Here is a 14673-nt window from a genome sequence, read left to right as displayed (position 1 = left end):
AAACCAGCATTTTCAAAGCGACATCATTCAATCCATTCACCAATTATCAATTACAGGTTCTACATCATACTTGTACATATTATATATTACATATTACTTTTTCCTTTACTGTTTTTCGCATGTTGTATGGCGTTTTGGGGATATCCATAGATTAGTTTTTTTTTTTTTTTTATTGGAAGGAAATTGGGAGGAGGGAAGGGTTGGTGTTTAAAGAGGGGATAGGAGAAGAGATATAGTAGTAGGAATTAGATGACGGGAATGAAATAGTTGAAATTGAAAGGACTGTCGTAGTGGAGAGTAAAGTGAGCTGCTAGAATACTATGATCTCTTACGACCTGTCGACAATACTGTTTATAACACAGAATCCAAGAAAATTCTAGCTCGACTGTACACACCTTTGTGATATTCTTCATCTATTTACCTAATCTTTACTCCTTCCTCCTCCAACTCCAGCCTCTCGCCTCCATCCCCACAGCCCCCTACCAACATCCACCCAGCAACTTCCGTAACCCGTTATTCTCGTCGCAGCAAGCACCGCCCCACCATCTTCCGAAAATGCAATTTTTGTTGCACGTCGCTATCCGCAGTGGCGGTCTTGGGTGCTTGGTTTGGATAAGGTTAATTCGGTTTGGCCTTTTTCGAAGGTGGTTGGAGTGGGAGTTGGGCTTGGGATTTAGCTTGGTGAGTGGTTTGGGATGTTTGGGGGGTTCATGTTGATTTGTAAGTTTCTAAGGGTTGTGAGATTGGGTTTGAGATGGAGAGTTGACTGTTGAGGACTGAATTTAGGTTTAGTGGATGGGTGAGAAGGTGATTGATGTTTACTTGGGGATGGACAACGAAGTGGAAATGGGATGTTTGATCGGTCGAGATGACATGGCAGCGTATATTTCCTTGATTGTTTGAAGGAGAGAAGATACCTTCGCGATATCTTCGACCCTATGAGACTGACTGACCTCAAATGGGGAGTTGAAATATAAATCAGACGAGTGGTAGGTAGGAAAGCGACACTTCATCTTGTTCGTCACCAATCTGGGTGTGCGCACGACTGTTTTTGATGAGTTGATGAGTATAGTTTGATCATCTTGTCAGTGTACTGGTTTTTGGTTTCTCGATTCATTAGAATTGTTGAGCGGCCATGGCTCTAACCAATGCCTACAGCTGGTGTCCATCTATCTCCGTCTTCGCTAGGTAATCATCTTTAAAACATGGTTCTACGCACTATCAGCGATCTCTGCTAGCTATTGTAAATAAACGGATTTTGATGTTTTGGCTTATTCGGAGATTGAGGCTGCGATTGCTAATTCAAGTAGTAGTCAATTGAGCCATAAAACAAAGTTATCGTTAAATTCATCAATTGATGCTACAAAAAAGACTTACGTAGCTCTAAATCTATAGCACGCTCAGCGGACTTGTTCCCAAGTATAGCCTTTTTAGCAACATATTCCCTGCCCCAAACCATTCCATTTACTGAATTCTCGACGCAAGCGTAACACCATATAACACCATGGCAATAAATCCTCCCAAATTGGTCATGGCCGAAAATCCGTGTATTCTTCCAAATCTTATGTTCAGGTTCTGCATCTCCTTGGAATGAGGCGCTGGATCGTAATATTTCTTCCCATCGCGAGTTTCTAACAGATCCATAAATTAGTTGCCATAAACATAGTACAAGAATGGTATGGAGCACATACCCTGAACCTTCCTCTCCCTCATAATCCTCGTAGTCTCCGGGCCAATGTATGCCACATTCGCCAACCCAGTCACGAACATCGTCGCCAAAGGCACTAACACACCCCATTTATTCGATTTCTCCAGCACGCCTGAGATGCTAGAGGAGCCCCCTAGAGAACCTGGGTAGGTGAGGGCTAGTACGGCAGGCAGCGCTGTTTGCATCGTAAAGTAGACTGGGAATATCTTTTGTTGTAGCTGGGAGAACATGGGTTTTGGGAGGGCTTGGTAGGCTATTATGCCATTTACGAAGGATTGGAAGAAGGTTGAGCCCATGAGCGTGCCATATCTGTATGGGGTGTTAGTTGTGTACAAATGGATGTGGTAAAGACGAACGTGAGGATATGATAAGGCGCAGGAGTGGCGAGAATTGAGAGATCTGGCATTTTGAAGATAATTGTGCGTATATCTTGGATTTGTTGCTTCAAATTGTGGTATTAAAGAGGTATATATTAGAATCGAATGTCATGACGCCGACTACTCGAGGCGTCTCGTACAACATCCGAGGTGTTTGGAAGGTCACGGGATCTCGTCTCAGTTTCGCGTCCACCTCGTCGCGTTTGCCTAATCGTCCAATCCATCAACTTTCACCAACAAAAGTCATAATCATGGAAGCTGGTAAACAAGCTCATGTATACATAGTCGATCAAGGCAGTACTACAGCAGAGTGTCATTCCGGACGAGTAGAATCTGACCTCGACTGGTCCTTGAAATATGTCTACGACAAAATCGCAACCGTGTTAGCAGCCAACAGAACAACATTGAGTGTCGGCGTCCTGGGCTTACGAACAGATGAGTCGGAGAACTCGCTTTATAACGATGATGATGGCCCGGAAGATGAAAGTTATCAGCACATTGCCGTTCATAAAGAGCTTGGGCCCATCACGTTGAGTGATTTGGGAAGTCTTCAGGAGAAGTTGGTACCGAGTCAAACGGAAGCGGGAGATGCGGTTTCCGCTATTGTCGTCGCTATTGAGATGGTCAATAAGTTTACTACCTTGGGGACTGGAAAGCCGGCGAAATCTGGGAGGAAGATTGTACTTGTCACGGACGGGCAGGGGTACATTGACAATACTGATCCCAACAATCTTGATCAAATTGCTCTAAGGTGTAATGAGTTGGGTATCGAACTTATCGTGCTTGGAATTGATTTCGATGATCTGGATTATGGATTCAAAGAGGAAGACAAGTCCGAACAAAAGGTGTGTTGAGTTCCTTCTTCAGCTGCAATCGCTAATCATTTTGGTAGAGAGAGAACGAAGCTCTGCTGAAGTCTTTAACGGACCAATGCAACAAAGGTACCATTGCTACGCTTATTGAAGCTATTGATAATCTCGGGGTTCCTGAAATCAAGTCGGTCAGGCCGTACAAAGCATTCGGAGGCCGGCTTGCTCTTGGTGATTACGAAAAGTATCCCGAAACTGCCTTGTATATTGATGTCCTCCGTTATACGAAGACGAAGAAAGCATCAGCTCCTTCTGCAAGCAGTTTTGTTAACAACAAGTCCGCTAGTAATGGCAGCTCATCAAACACACTTGGGGATACTGACATGCCTGACGCGCCAGGCGACTTATCGGCAGTCAAAAGTCATTACCTATACCAGGTCAATGACCCTAATTATCCCTTAGGAAAGAGAGATGTTGATCGAGATGATCTCGCTAAAGGATACGAGTATGGCAGAACGGCGGTGCATATAAGCGCTGCGGAGGAGAATGTTACGAAAATGGATACCTATGAGGGTTTCTCCATCATTGGCTTTGTCCCAAGCGAATCGGTACGGCTCTTTTTATTTCTGTTGGATTTTGCTAATTATTCCAGTTTGAGAGATATCTTGTCATGGGGGAGAGCTGCATGACCGTTGCGCAGAGTGTGAATGAGAAGGCCGTTGTAGCTCTGTCGTCCTTGATACACGCTCTTCATGAGCTTGATAGCTATGCAGTAGCGAGGATTGTTCTCAAAGATATGAAAGAACCTAAGATCATTCTTCTAGCTCCTGTGATTGAGCCGGACTTCGAAGGTCTTGCCGACGTCCCACTTCCGTTTGCCGAAGATGTCAGGATGTATAGATTTCCGCCGTTAGACAGGGTAGTTACAACCTCCGGTGCAACTGTTTCACAGCATAGATATCTTCCCTCTGATGAATTGACGGACGCCATGGAAGATTATGTAGATGCTATGGATCTATCAACCTTCGGAAAAGGTGAAGACGGGTGTGTTAATATAAATATTTTTGTCTACAACTGCTAATCGTCCTAGGGAACCTATCGAATATATGACAATGGAAGAAACATACTCGCCAACAGTCCACCGAATCAATGCAGCAATCAGAAACCGCGCTATATATCCAGACGAACCTATCAAGCCACCACCAGAGGTCGTTATGAAATGGGCCAACCCGCCAGCTGACCTGATCACCAATGCCGCATCACAATTGAAAAGACTCCAAAAAGTAGCTGATGTTAAGAAAGGTGAATGTCACACCGTGCTCATCCTTATATAACCACTAACGTATCTCTCTATAGTCGAGGCGAAGAAAAAGGGCAAACGTTTCAATCGTGAACAAATCACACCCCTATCGGGTCTTGACATCGACGCTCTCCTCGATACAAACACCACCCAAGCCATCTCCTCCGAAAACTCCATCCCAGAATTCCGACAAGCGCTCGGACGCACCACTTCTGAAGCCGAGATCCTCAGCACCACAAAACAGATGGGTGCTATCATCCGCAAGCTAGTCAAGGAAAGTGTGGGCGAAGCTTCTTATGCGCGTGCACTGGAGAATCTGAGGGTCATGAGGGAAGAGATGGTTGACCTTGATATGCCGGAGATTTATAATGATTTCGTGAAGGCGTTGAAGAAGGCGTTGTTGGGTGGGGAGTTGGATAGTAATAACGGTGGCGAGGGGAAGGTGTTTTGGGTTGATGTTAAGAGAGGAAAATTGGGGTTGATTGATCAGAGTACGACTGATGGGTCGAATGTCACTGCGGAAGAGGCGAGCGAGGTATGTTTTGATGTGTGATTCAGAGACGTGTGCTAATAGTTCTGCAGTTTTATAGCTCGAAGTAAGTTTTTGTTCTTGAGCGAGCGTTGTGATTGTTCTATGGAGTTGGGATCTGTAAGATAGAATGGATACCATGTAGTCGTTTTTCTGGTAGTATTTGCTGGTGGCTGTTGAACGTGTACTATAACATTGTCTAAACAAAATATTCATACGATTGAAGATGTCTCTACCTTTGTGTAGGTGGCTTTCGACTTAGCTTGACATTTGAGATGTATCATTCGGCCTAACCTTTGCACTGCAGTACATACATATCTCACAATCCTTTTTACCCCTCTCAAGCTATTTATTGAAGTGTGCAACTAAGAAACATGACTCTAGAAATGTATTGATGCACACGCCTATATTGTAAGATCACATGGCCAAAATAAGACAAATGGCTGAAAGCTTTTATTTAAGTTATGTAGGTAGGAAGGAAATATAACACCAATCAAGTTCAGATTGAGTGGATCCTTCCTCGCGAATGTACTGTACATATATAACACTCCTACATCTCAGCTAAACACTCCCCGGGCTGTTCGCAACTTCACATCTCAAGGACCACTGCTTTGCCAATACAAGACTCTAATTCAAACATGAATATTCGTAAGAAGACCGCCAACACCAGGTGTCATGGTGATCCCCATACCATCTCCGTATGAAATACGAGGATCAGTAATTAGGTACAATACGACAGTTCCCCTCTTCTAGAAACCTCAGACTGGGCCGCTCCTTCCTTGTAGATGTACAGAAGTGACACTTTTACTTTTTATTTTCTACACAACTCTCTTCTCTTTTCAACTCCTACTATTTCGACCAACGCGACATACCAAATCAGTGGGTAGTACCAGTTCCAGACTTCCTCTCTTCCGTGGAGCTTGCTGATTCTTATAGGTATTGCGATGAAAATTTCTCATACGTGAAATTCCGTACTAAGAACACGCAGGCCGGCATCCATTGTCACCATAGCCGTTTTCGTGTGAGACACGGGGGTCCGTAAGTAGCATCGATTCCTCTCTTCGGTCAAGACTGCTGGTTCTTGCGGTTTAAGATTGAGGTTGCTTAGACGCTGGAGGTTGTCTCTTAGGTTGTTGTATGCAGGGGGGAGTGACAGGTATGTTTTTGAAGCCTGGCACAAATTTGGTGCCGAAGCGACATGCAGCATATAATAAGCTAATGAGTTTAATCAATGCCAGGTCAAGTACGTTCTCCATAAACGAGTAAATATAGGAAGAAATGGCAGGTTAATGCCGAATGTCCAATACGTATTCTGTCTGCCTGCAAGCTCTCGCAGCTCCACATGATTGCTCGAATGCATCCCCTTTGCGTCTCAGGATGGATCCTCGCTCTGCCATTCCACCCGACCCATCTTCACCTCAACATTGGAAAGATGCTTCCGAATGTTGTCGACTAAGTTCGGCACAAGTTCGACGATTTCCTCAAAAGATAGCGTCCTCAACAGGTGGAAGTCGGATACCACATTTCGACTATCTGTCTCGTCGATGTCGCCCTGGTCACGGAGCCCCATATACTTGATACCCTCCCCTTTGTAGTAAGCAGGGTTTCCGTTCTCGATGATCATCAGAGTTTGCAGCCTCTGACGAAACTCTACAAGCTCTTCGGGGGCGTTTCCACGTTCATCCTTTGCATCCAAAAACCATGTCAGAAACCAAAAAGTATCCGACGCCAATATGGCGATACGAGGACACTTCTTGACTGCCATGTGATCGAAATAACCACGCGCAGGAATGAGTTCCGCTTGGCAGTCCTCATTTGGTTCCTTCTGGAGGAACAAATAATCAACATTCCAGTTGATATATGATTTATAGGCGGGATAAACCGCGGAACTGAAAAAGGTATTGTAGAGCCTCAATCCCTCATTGCGAGCCTCCCTATTGACCTCGAGGACTGCTGGTGGAAGATTTCGATGTGGGAACTTGCTTCCCTCGCTGTCCTCCTCGCGGCGCATGATTTCTACTGCTCGCGGTGCATGGCAGGCTTCTTTCCAGATTTTCACTCGTATCTCTGGAGGTAAGCGTCCAAATACTTCAAACTTGGTCAGAGGACCATGCCGCTCTCCGGTCTTCTTCCCGATTCTCGTGGCTGCTAGGGGTAAGCTGCTGTGTAGGTGAACAAAGGAATGGTCTTGACTTACGACCCAAAGTACGATTCATTGACCTGGTATCTTGTGTGCTAGCGACTGGCGCTGGCCGCACCAATTCTTTGCTAGGCCTCTTGAATGGATTGCCCATGTTGTACCTTGTGAAATCAGGGCTCCTAAAAAATGTGTATCGACCTTCTGGAAGACCGCGGCGGTTCTCAAACGAGGGTGTATTGTAGCGAGTGTTATGACGTGTCGGAAGGTCACGAATGCAGCGTACTTTTACAGGAGGGACAAAGAACGAAGAGCTTGAAAGAGGCTGCAATTCGTATCTAACCACTGAAGCTGCTGAATGAGATGTTAGATTGAAGTGTTATAAAAAGCGGTAAATAGTCTTACATAGCAGAGAAGGTATGTACAAGAAACCAGAACCCAGAAAGAATCCGAAGAAGCTTACAATCAATCTCGAAGAAGAACCCGACTCCCTATTGTCTTTTAGTTAGTAAAAGTCGTGAGAACTGCCGATGACCTTCCCACTTGCCCGGGGATAACCCCAAATTCGAGCAGAGGCTATTCAAAACCTGGATCATAGTACCAATGGCAACGAGTTGTAAAAACGACGTTGACCCTCGAGGCAATCACGTTTGTCAACAAGTGGTTGCTGATACCTTAATCACAGGGGCTTTCGGTTGTGAATGGTCTGCGCCGTTTAGACTGGGTTGGGGGAGGGAAAGGTGAACCTGGATGGCAGAGGGGGTCTTCTCACCTCTAAAGGAAAGTGATACGAGGGGAGAGGAAGAGAGTTGGCAATGGTGATGATAGTGATAATGTTGAGGTTGTTGAAGATGTTGGAGATGAACTGTTGAATGTGAAATGAAGAAGATGTCGAATTTATTGAATATTTTGGAGGTACTTGGAGATGAATTATCAGGATGAGATGAAATATACAGAGCAGAAGTGGAAAAAGGAAAAGGAAACGATATGCGCAAATCCCAGGACATAAATAAGGGAATTTGGGGTCCGAAGTCACTAGAAAGAAAAAGACGAGATGAAGTAATTACGACATGATTCTGAGATCAAATCCATTTCCCATACCAGTGCTAAGCCCTATGTGATCCACAGATTTCCTAACCTGGGGTAGTGAGGTTGTCTTTTGACGCCATAACACAACGTTAGCGTGGAGGACCCTTTTGATATGGAGTGAACTAAAGGAACTAAAAGAGTATCGGGGTCCTTTTAGTCGTGACTTCCTGTCACCACTAGCTGTGAATCACAGACCTCTAACCACTTGTTCCTTGCTGGTCTAGAATCCGTGGCTGCAAATGCAAAGTGGAAGATGAAGTGTTCACGTTCTGACATCACAATTACTTGCTGATCACAACTGCACTTTTCTTCTTCGCTCAAGGGAAATAATGATTTACTCTCCCCTGCAGCGCCTCTACCGTAGTAGACTTGACTACCGTAGCTAGGTCCTTGGAGAAAAAGGCTATACCAAGTTCCTGGCTGGTATAGAAACTAGCGCGGTCCATATTTCCGCTTCCCAAAACCACAATCTCGTCGTCCACGATGGTCAGCTTGAGGTGGGATTTGGCGGGCTCATCGTACCCCAAATTCCCTGCTGTATGAGGTCGAGGGTTGTAGTATCCTATTTTCAACGTTCCTGGCCTGGGAGTTTGGAGTTCGGGGTCTGTATGTGACTTGGCTTCGTAGCTCTGACATAGTTTTAGGTAGCGACGGCGGAGCTTCCAGATTTCGAACTCGGTGATGGTGCCTGCTGTGCCTAGCTGCTCGAAGATCATGAGGATGCTGCTTGTGACGAGCTCTATGTTGATTCCGCGTTCGAGAGCCGAGAGTAAGGCGTAGATGACGGGTTTTGCGGTTAGATTGGGGGTTTGGAGATATATGTCTTTTTGGGCGGAGTTGAGGATATGTAGGAGGAATATGTTGAGGGGTGTTGGCGGGACGGGTGGGGTTGTGCTTGAATGAGGTTTGAATCGAGGGTTTTGGTGGTGTGGTGATGGGAGCAGGATGGTTGTGATGGGTGTCGAATGGGATATTTTTGAGTGACCAAGCAAGGCCTTTACTGAGTTGGTATTACTTGTGATGGTCTCTTCACCAACATCAATCTCCTCGTTTTCATCACGAAACTGTGGTAAAGTAGGACTTCCTCGACTCCAAAAAGCTTCCCAAAATCCAAATAGCTTTCCACATATCTCGCCTCTCATTTCGACACAGCCCTCAAACCAATCTTCCCAGCTGACATTACAGCTTGGCATAAACGCGAGTTTCCTGTCCACCAAAATGAACTTTGGGTGCATTACGCTAAAGGGCCTGACGAAGACACTTTTAACAAGCATCTCAATGCCTGGGATTGCTGCTGGCGATGGGAGCCCTAGACCTTCCCATGACGACGGAGGATAAAATTGCCCATCTAAGCTCGATGTTTGCGTCAATTTCTGCCATATTGAGCTTGAGGAAAAACACAGTCGAACTTGGATTTTTCGTTTCCTCGCTATGGCTTTAGCGGATAGCTCTTGCAATAGGTCTGCCAATTGTTGCTGTGAGGCAGATTTCGCCCAGAAACAAGTGACAATGATGAGTTCATGCTCTGCTTCAAGACACGCTGGAAATACGCTCGACAGGATTCGTGCTCCAGTTCCAATGCTAAATGTTGCCGGCCGAGACGTGGTGACAAGTTCTTCTGGACTTGCAACATAGTAGCTAGGATAATCCGCAATGCTTTTGGCTTCTTGAGCCTGGAGCTCAGCTAGCCATGTATCTATTATATGTTGTGAGCGTGAAGCCATACTGCTTTGAAAATGTGACTGGAAAGCTATTATAGGCCTCAAATGCCACAATCTATATTGGTAACTTGAAGTAAACCGCGGGAAACAGAATATAAAAACGCCTGACAGGATTTGCTTTGATGGTGGTACATATGTTATTGCTGGAGGCTCTGTTGTCATGAGTGCTGTCTGTTGTCCGTGGCACTTTTCCGCCAATCGAGGCGCGACCGGCCAAGGAATTAATGAAAAGTCATACCACAGCCTACAATACAATATGGCATGTATTTGACTGAGTTGTTGCTTCAAGAATGCAGTAAGCTATCAGATATTTGCTTGTACTATAATAGCCACAAGTGTAGTCGAGAACCCATCTGCTTTCGGCGTTCGGATTTAAGCCATGCCTGACACAACCTCGGCCCAACGCGCAACTGCAACATACGAAGTAGTGATTGATTGCCACTGTCACATCGTCACTCCTAAACTTAATCAACAGACAGCTTCTTTGTGACAACATTGATCGATACCAGTATTTCTCAAATCGAACCTACATTCCTGATCAGCTTCCACTTCTTAGATAATCGAGACCGTCAAAGATGGCACCATCAAAGGCTGTGAGCCTTCCTTTAATACCATTAGCAAAAGATACAGTCCTGTTACCGGGAATCGTCCTGCGGATACCAGTCGCCGGCAATCGATCCGACATACCTGCACTGTTATCCAATATATATAGCAAAGCTGCAACGAGGACGCCGAGCCAGCGCCTGGAGAATGTCAATGTTGCATGCGTCCCGTTGACCTCGAATTACCTAAACAACCATGGGCAAAGAATGATAACACAAGATGAGCGGGATGGAAGACCAAAGGAACGGATGGACATCAACCCTGCGACTGCTACAAGAGAAGATCTTTTTGGATATGGGGTGGCGGCCAAGATATCTGGTGTAGAAGGCAAAGGAACGGGGGAGTTTGCATTATTGGTTGAGGGTATTGCTAGAATTAAGATCGAGAGGATCACGCAGGAGCGCCCATTCTTCGAGGCAGATGTTGTTTATCAATACGATGAGGGTAAGAGTGCCGAACCCGTTCTATGCTGTAATCTCACAAGTTGTAGCTATTTCCCCAGAAGACATTGCGATTCAAGGCCTCTTTGCGCACCTCAAGCAGCTATCGCGTGAGCTTCTCACTCTTTTACGCCTTTCATCCTTACTACCTCGAAATGGAGGGCCTGCCAGCTTATCACCAGTGCTTGCTCGACGCCTCGAACTATACATTGCGAAGAAAGGAATCCAAGATGCGGGGTTATTGGCAGATTTCATGACAAATATCGTTGAAGCTTCATTTGAGGAAAAGTTGCAAATCTTAGCTGCACTGGATGTGAAGGATCGGTTAGAAAAGGCTATCGCTCTTTTGCAGCGGCAGGTGGGCAACATCAAGAATAATGTTAGCATCACGACCTTCACAAGCACAAGTTTCCCAGCCAACAGCGACATGGAAAAGTTGAACAGCCATCGAACTCGAAGGTCTGGGATGTCGGGAATGCCTCTACCGGGTTTGGGTGGCATGGGCGGAGGGCCACCTGAAGAAGACCAGGAACCGAATGAAATGGAAGAATTAAAGAAGAAACTTGATGAGGCTCAGATGACTCCTGAAGCAGCGAAAGTTGCTGACCGGGAGATGAAGCGGCTCAAGAAGATGTCGCCCGCTCAAGCAGAATATCAGGTTACAAGAAATTATCTGGAGAATTTGGCAGAGATACCGTGGACTGCAATGACCGAAGACAAGCTAGGTGTAGAAACACTCGGTCGAGCGAGAAAGCAGTTTGACGATGATCATTATGGCCTGGAAAAGGTGAAGAAACGTTTACTTGAGTATCTCGCTGTACTGAAACTCAAGCAATCTATCAACCAAGATGTGGACACGCAAGTGGCAAAAGCAGAGGAAGATAAAACACTCGAAAAGGTGGAAATCCTTAAGAGCAAGAGAATGATTGACAAATCGCCAATTCTTCTCCTGGCTGGTCCACCAGGTGTTGGTAAAACAAGTCTGGCGAAGTCTGTTGCAACGGCGTTGGGCAGGAAATTCCACAGAATCTCCTTGGGAGGAGTTAGAGACGAAGCCGAGATTCGGGGTCATCGACGAACTTACGTTGCGGCCATGCCGGGTCTCATTGTGCAAGGCCTGAAAAAAGTTGGTGTATCAAACCCAGTATTCCTTCTTGACGAGATCGACAAAGTCGGGTATGTAACTCCTCACCTTGTCCGGACGTAAGCTAATACCTGGGGGTAGTACGTCGAATTTCCACGGCGACCCTTCCGCGGCAATGCTTGAAGTTCTAGACCCTGAACAGAACCACACATTTACCGATCACTATGTCAACATCCCAATTGATCTCAGCAAAGTTCTGTTCATTGCCACGGCCAATAGTCTAGAAACAATCCCACCACCACTACTCGATCGTATGGAAATGATCAATCTTTCTGGCTACACCACTCTTGAAAAGCGACATATCGCTCTTCAGCACCTTATTCCTAAGCAAATTAAAACAAGCAAGTTCCCTCCAATATTGAGACACCTCAATTCTAACATTTTCGTAGATGGTCTCGGAGACGGACAGGTCGAGTTCAACCAAGACGTCGTGTCGAAAATTATCGAGTCCTACACACGTGAAGCTGGCGTTCGGAATCTCGAGCGTGAAATTGGTTCGGTATGCCGTGCCAAAGCCGTGGAGTATGCTGAGGCGAAAGATTCCGGTGATATGGGTAGGACTCAATGTCTCAGATGCATGTGGAACGAAAACTGATTATTTGCCTCAGAGAAGTACAAACCACAACTTTCTATAGATGATATTGAGGAGATTCTGGGAATTGAGAAGTTTGACGAGGAAATCGCAGAGAAAACTAGGTTCGTTCTATCTTTCTAACCACGTTTCACCGCCTGTCTTTAGACTTTAAAGTTTGGACAGCTACAGTTTCCGGATCTTTTAACCTATTCTCCGAACTTCCTGACGGATGGATTTGCTAACACCCTCGTTAGTCGTCCTGGAATCGTAACTGGTCTCGTGGCGTACAGTTCGGGCGGAAACGGGAGCATACTTTTCATTGAGGTAGCTGATATGCCGGGCAGCGGGCGAGTGCAGCTTACGGGCAAACTTGGGGATGTACTCAAGGAAAGTGTGGAGGTTGCACTGAGTTGGGTCAAGGCACATGCTTACGAGCTGGGTCTCACGCATGATCCATCCGAGGACATTATGAAGAAACGTAGTATCCACGTGCATTGTCCTTCAGGGGCGATTCCCAAAGTGAGTCTTCCAATTCCGATTCGGGGTATTTTTGCTGATCTTCGCCAGGATGGACCTTCGGCTGGTATGGCACATACTATTGCGCTTATATCCTTGTTCTCTGGCAAACCGGTACCTCCAACCATGGCCATGACTGTAAGTTCTGTATTCTGTGATTATTACTGTGCTGTCTGACCTTCGTAGGGTGAGATATCTCTTCGTGGCCGTGTGACTGCCGTTGGAGGGATTAAGGAAAAGTTGATTGGTGCTCTTCGTGCGGGCGTCAAGACTGTACTGTTGCCAGCCCAGAACAGGAAAGAGTAAGTTGACCTGGAATTTATTTACGTTGATTTACTAATTTTGTATCAGTGCCAAAGATCTTCCCCAGGAAGTCAAGGATGGTTTAGAGATCATCCACGTTAGGTAAGCACTACTTGAAATCATTTCGCCTAAGCTACGAGCCTAACAATCATTCTAGGCATATCTGGGAGGCCATGCGCTACGTTTGGCCAGAAGCACATTGGCCCGGCGAGGAGAACTTTGCTGGTATTGAAAGTCAGCTATAGGCACACACACATGTATCTCGTATTTTGCACATAATGATCTTCGCTACGATTACAGTAATGACACGGCGTTTGATGGGTTTGTTCACAGTTGTACATTGTATTTTGTATCCAGCGTGGGGGCTTGTATGCAGGCTGGTTAGGTCGGGGCGATCTCCATGCATTTATGTAACTGGGAAGTAGGATGGGGAGTAGGTGCAGAATGGCCAGGTAGCTTGAATTGGTAGAATTGGCCGATGGACAGGCTTGTACATACCGATAGTGTGCGTGTACATGATACTTATTCTGTGGTTGCTGAATCGAGTGACGACATGTGTTTACACGACGTTAACGTGGGAGGTGGAAATGGGAAATTGGAAGGGTTGTAGAGTCATGGAGTTTCTGGACCTAGAAGTGGCGTTTCTGTGAGTTATGCTACTTGCAACTTGAGCGGTTTCTTAGATTGACAACTTCTCTCTCTTGTTCTCTAGCTTTCCACAAAATCGTCACACACTCTCTGTCCTCCCTCCCCATCTCCCAATCCATCCCCCTCCCCTCTCTCCATCCCCTACCCCGTTTAAACCTCCCCTCCACATCCCCCATCCTATCCCTTCCCTTCTCACACCCCCCCCTACCAGTTCTGTCCCACGTTTTACATTCCAGCAAACCGGTCACCCGAACCCCATGCACCCACCCACGAACACGAGGGGCAAAACCCACACCATCGGAACTGCGTGTTATAGGACAGCTCGTCACGCGGGAGGGAGCACGGCATGGGAATATCGTGGGCGTGGTAACGTGCGTGGGTGTGCTATTGTCCGGGATGGTGTGGTTACCTCGAGATCGGGAGGACCATTGCGTTGGGTTCGCTATGTTGTACGGGCCTGGGATAGTCTGGTGAAGCGGCGTTATGTGGAGGGATGGGATGAGATGAGATCGGGTAGGGTAGGGTAGTGCTTTGGTAAGTGAGTGCTTTGGTTGAAAGCATACACCCTCGCTGGCACAGAACCCCGATGAGAAATACGTTACGAACTTCCCGATTAGGGGATGTCTAGGTTCGTGACGAGAGTTGTTTCACTTCTCTGTCGAATCATGATGGAATCATATTGATGTGTTCACAATCTAGGTATAAGTGATCTAGATACTATCAATTCTCCAGTTGTTCGGACAACAAAAACGATTATCGTAGTGGAGAGGACGGG

At 46.2% G+C, this 14673-nt stretch overlaps 4 protein-coding genes across 4 annotated transcripts; 2 read left to right on the top strand and 2 right to left on the bottom strand.

Moving 5' to 3' along the window:
• Positions 1 to 1464: 1464 nt before the first annotated feature.
• GLAREA_09246 (uncharacterized protein) lies at positions 1465 to 2114 on the bottom strand (the record flags this gene model as incomplete). The annotated part of the gene is made up of 3 exons (XM_008078207.1): positions 1465 to 1631; positions 1692 to 2017; positions 2065 to 2114. 3 exons carry the CDS (start codon positions 2112 to 2114, stop codon positions 1465 to 1467), a joined length of 543 nt encoding a protein of 180 aa, XP_008076398.1.
• A 222-nt stretch (positions 2115 to 2336) lies between these two features.
• GLAREA_09245 (SPOC) lies at positions 2337 to 4794 on the top strand (the record flags this gene model as incomplete). The annotated part of the gene is made up of 6 exons (XM_008078206.1): positions 2337 to 2930; positions 2978 to 3502; positions 3547 to 3938; positions 3985 to 4196; positions 4251 to 4729; positions 4777 to 4794. 6 exons carry the CDS (start codon positions 2337 to 2339, stop codon positions 4792 to 4794), a joined length of 2220 nt encoding a protein of 739 aa, XP_008076397.1.
• A 1301-nt stretch (positions 4795 to 6095) lies between these two features.
• Positions 6096 to 9673, bottom strand: GLAREA_09244 (Phospholipase D/nuclease; the record flags this gene model as incomplete). The annotated part of the gene is made up of 4 exons (XM_008078205.1): positions 6096 to 6868; positions 6921 to 7214; positions 7324 to 7351; positions 8288 to 9673. 4 exons carry the CDS (start codon positions 9671 to 9673, stop codon positions 6096 to 6098), a joined length of 2481 nt encoding a protein of 826 aa, XP_008076396.1.
• Positions 9674 to 10245: 572 nt separating this feature from the next.
• Positions 10246 to 13495, top strand: GLAREA_09243 (Ribosomal protein S5 2-like protein; the record flags this gene model as incomplete). Its single annotated transcript, XM_008078204.1, has 9 exons — positions 10246 to 10717; positions 10764 to 11889; positions 11939 to 12411; positions 12466 to 12553; positions 12686 to 12950; positions 12999 to 13085; positions 13134 to 13249; positions 13299 to 13352; positions 13408 to 13495. The coding sequence occupies 9 exons, from the start codon at positions 10246 to 10248 to the stop codon at positions 13493 to 13495; spliced, it is 2769 nt and encodes a 922-aa protein (XP_008076395.1).
• Between the last annotated feature and the right edge of the window lie 1178 nt (positions 13496 to 14673).

This window comes from Glarea lozoyensis (assembly GCF_000409485.1).
Source record: "Glarea lozoyensis ATCC 20868 chromosome Unknown GLAREA1, whole genome shotgun sequence".
Lineage (NCBI taxonomy): Eukaryota > Fungi > Ascomycota > Leotiomycetes > Helotiales > Helotiaceae > Glarea > Glarea lozoyensis.
The sequence above is the reverse complement of the archived record's forward strand: the minus strand, read 5'-3'. Positions and strand labels throughout refer to the sequence as shown.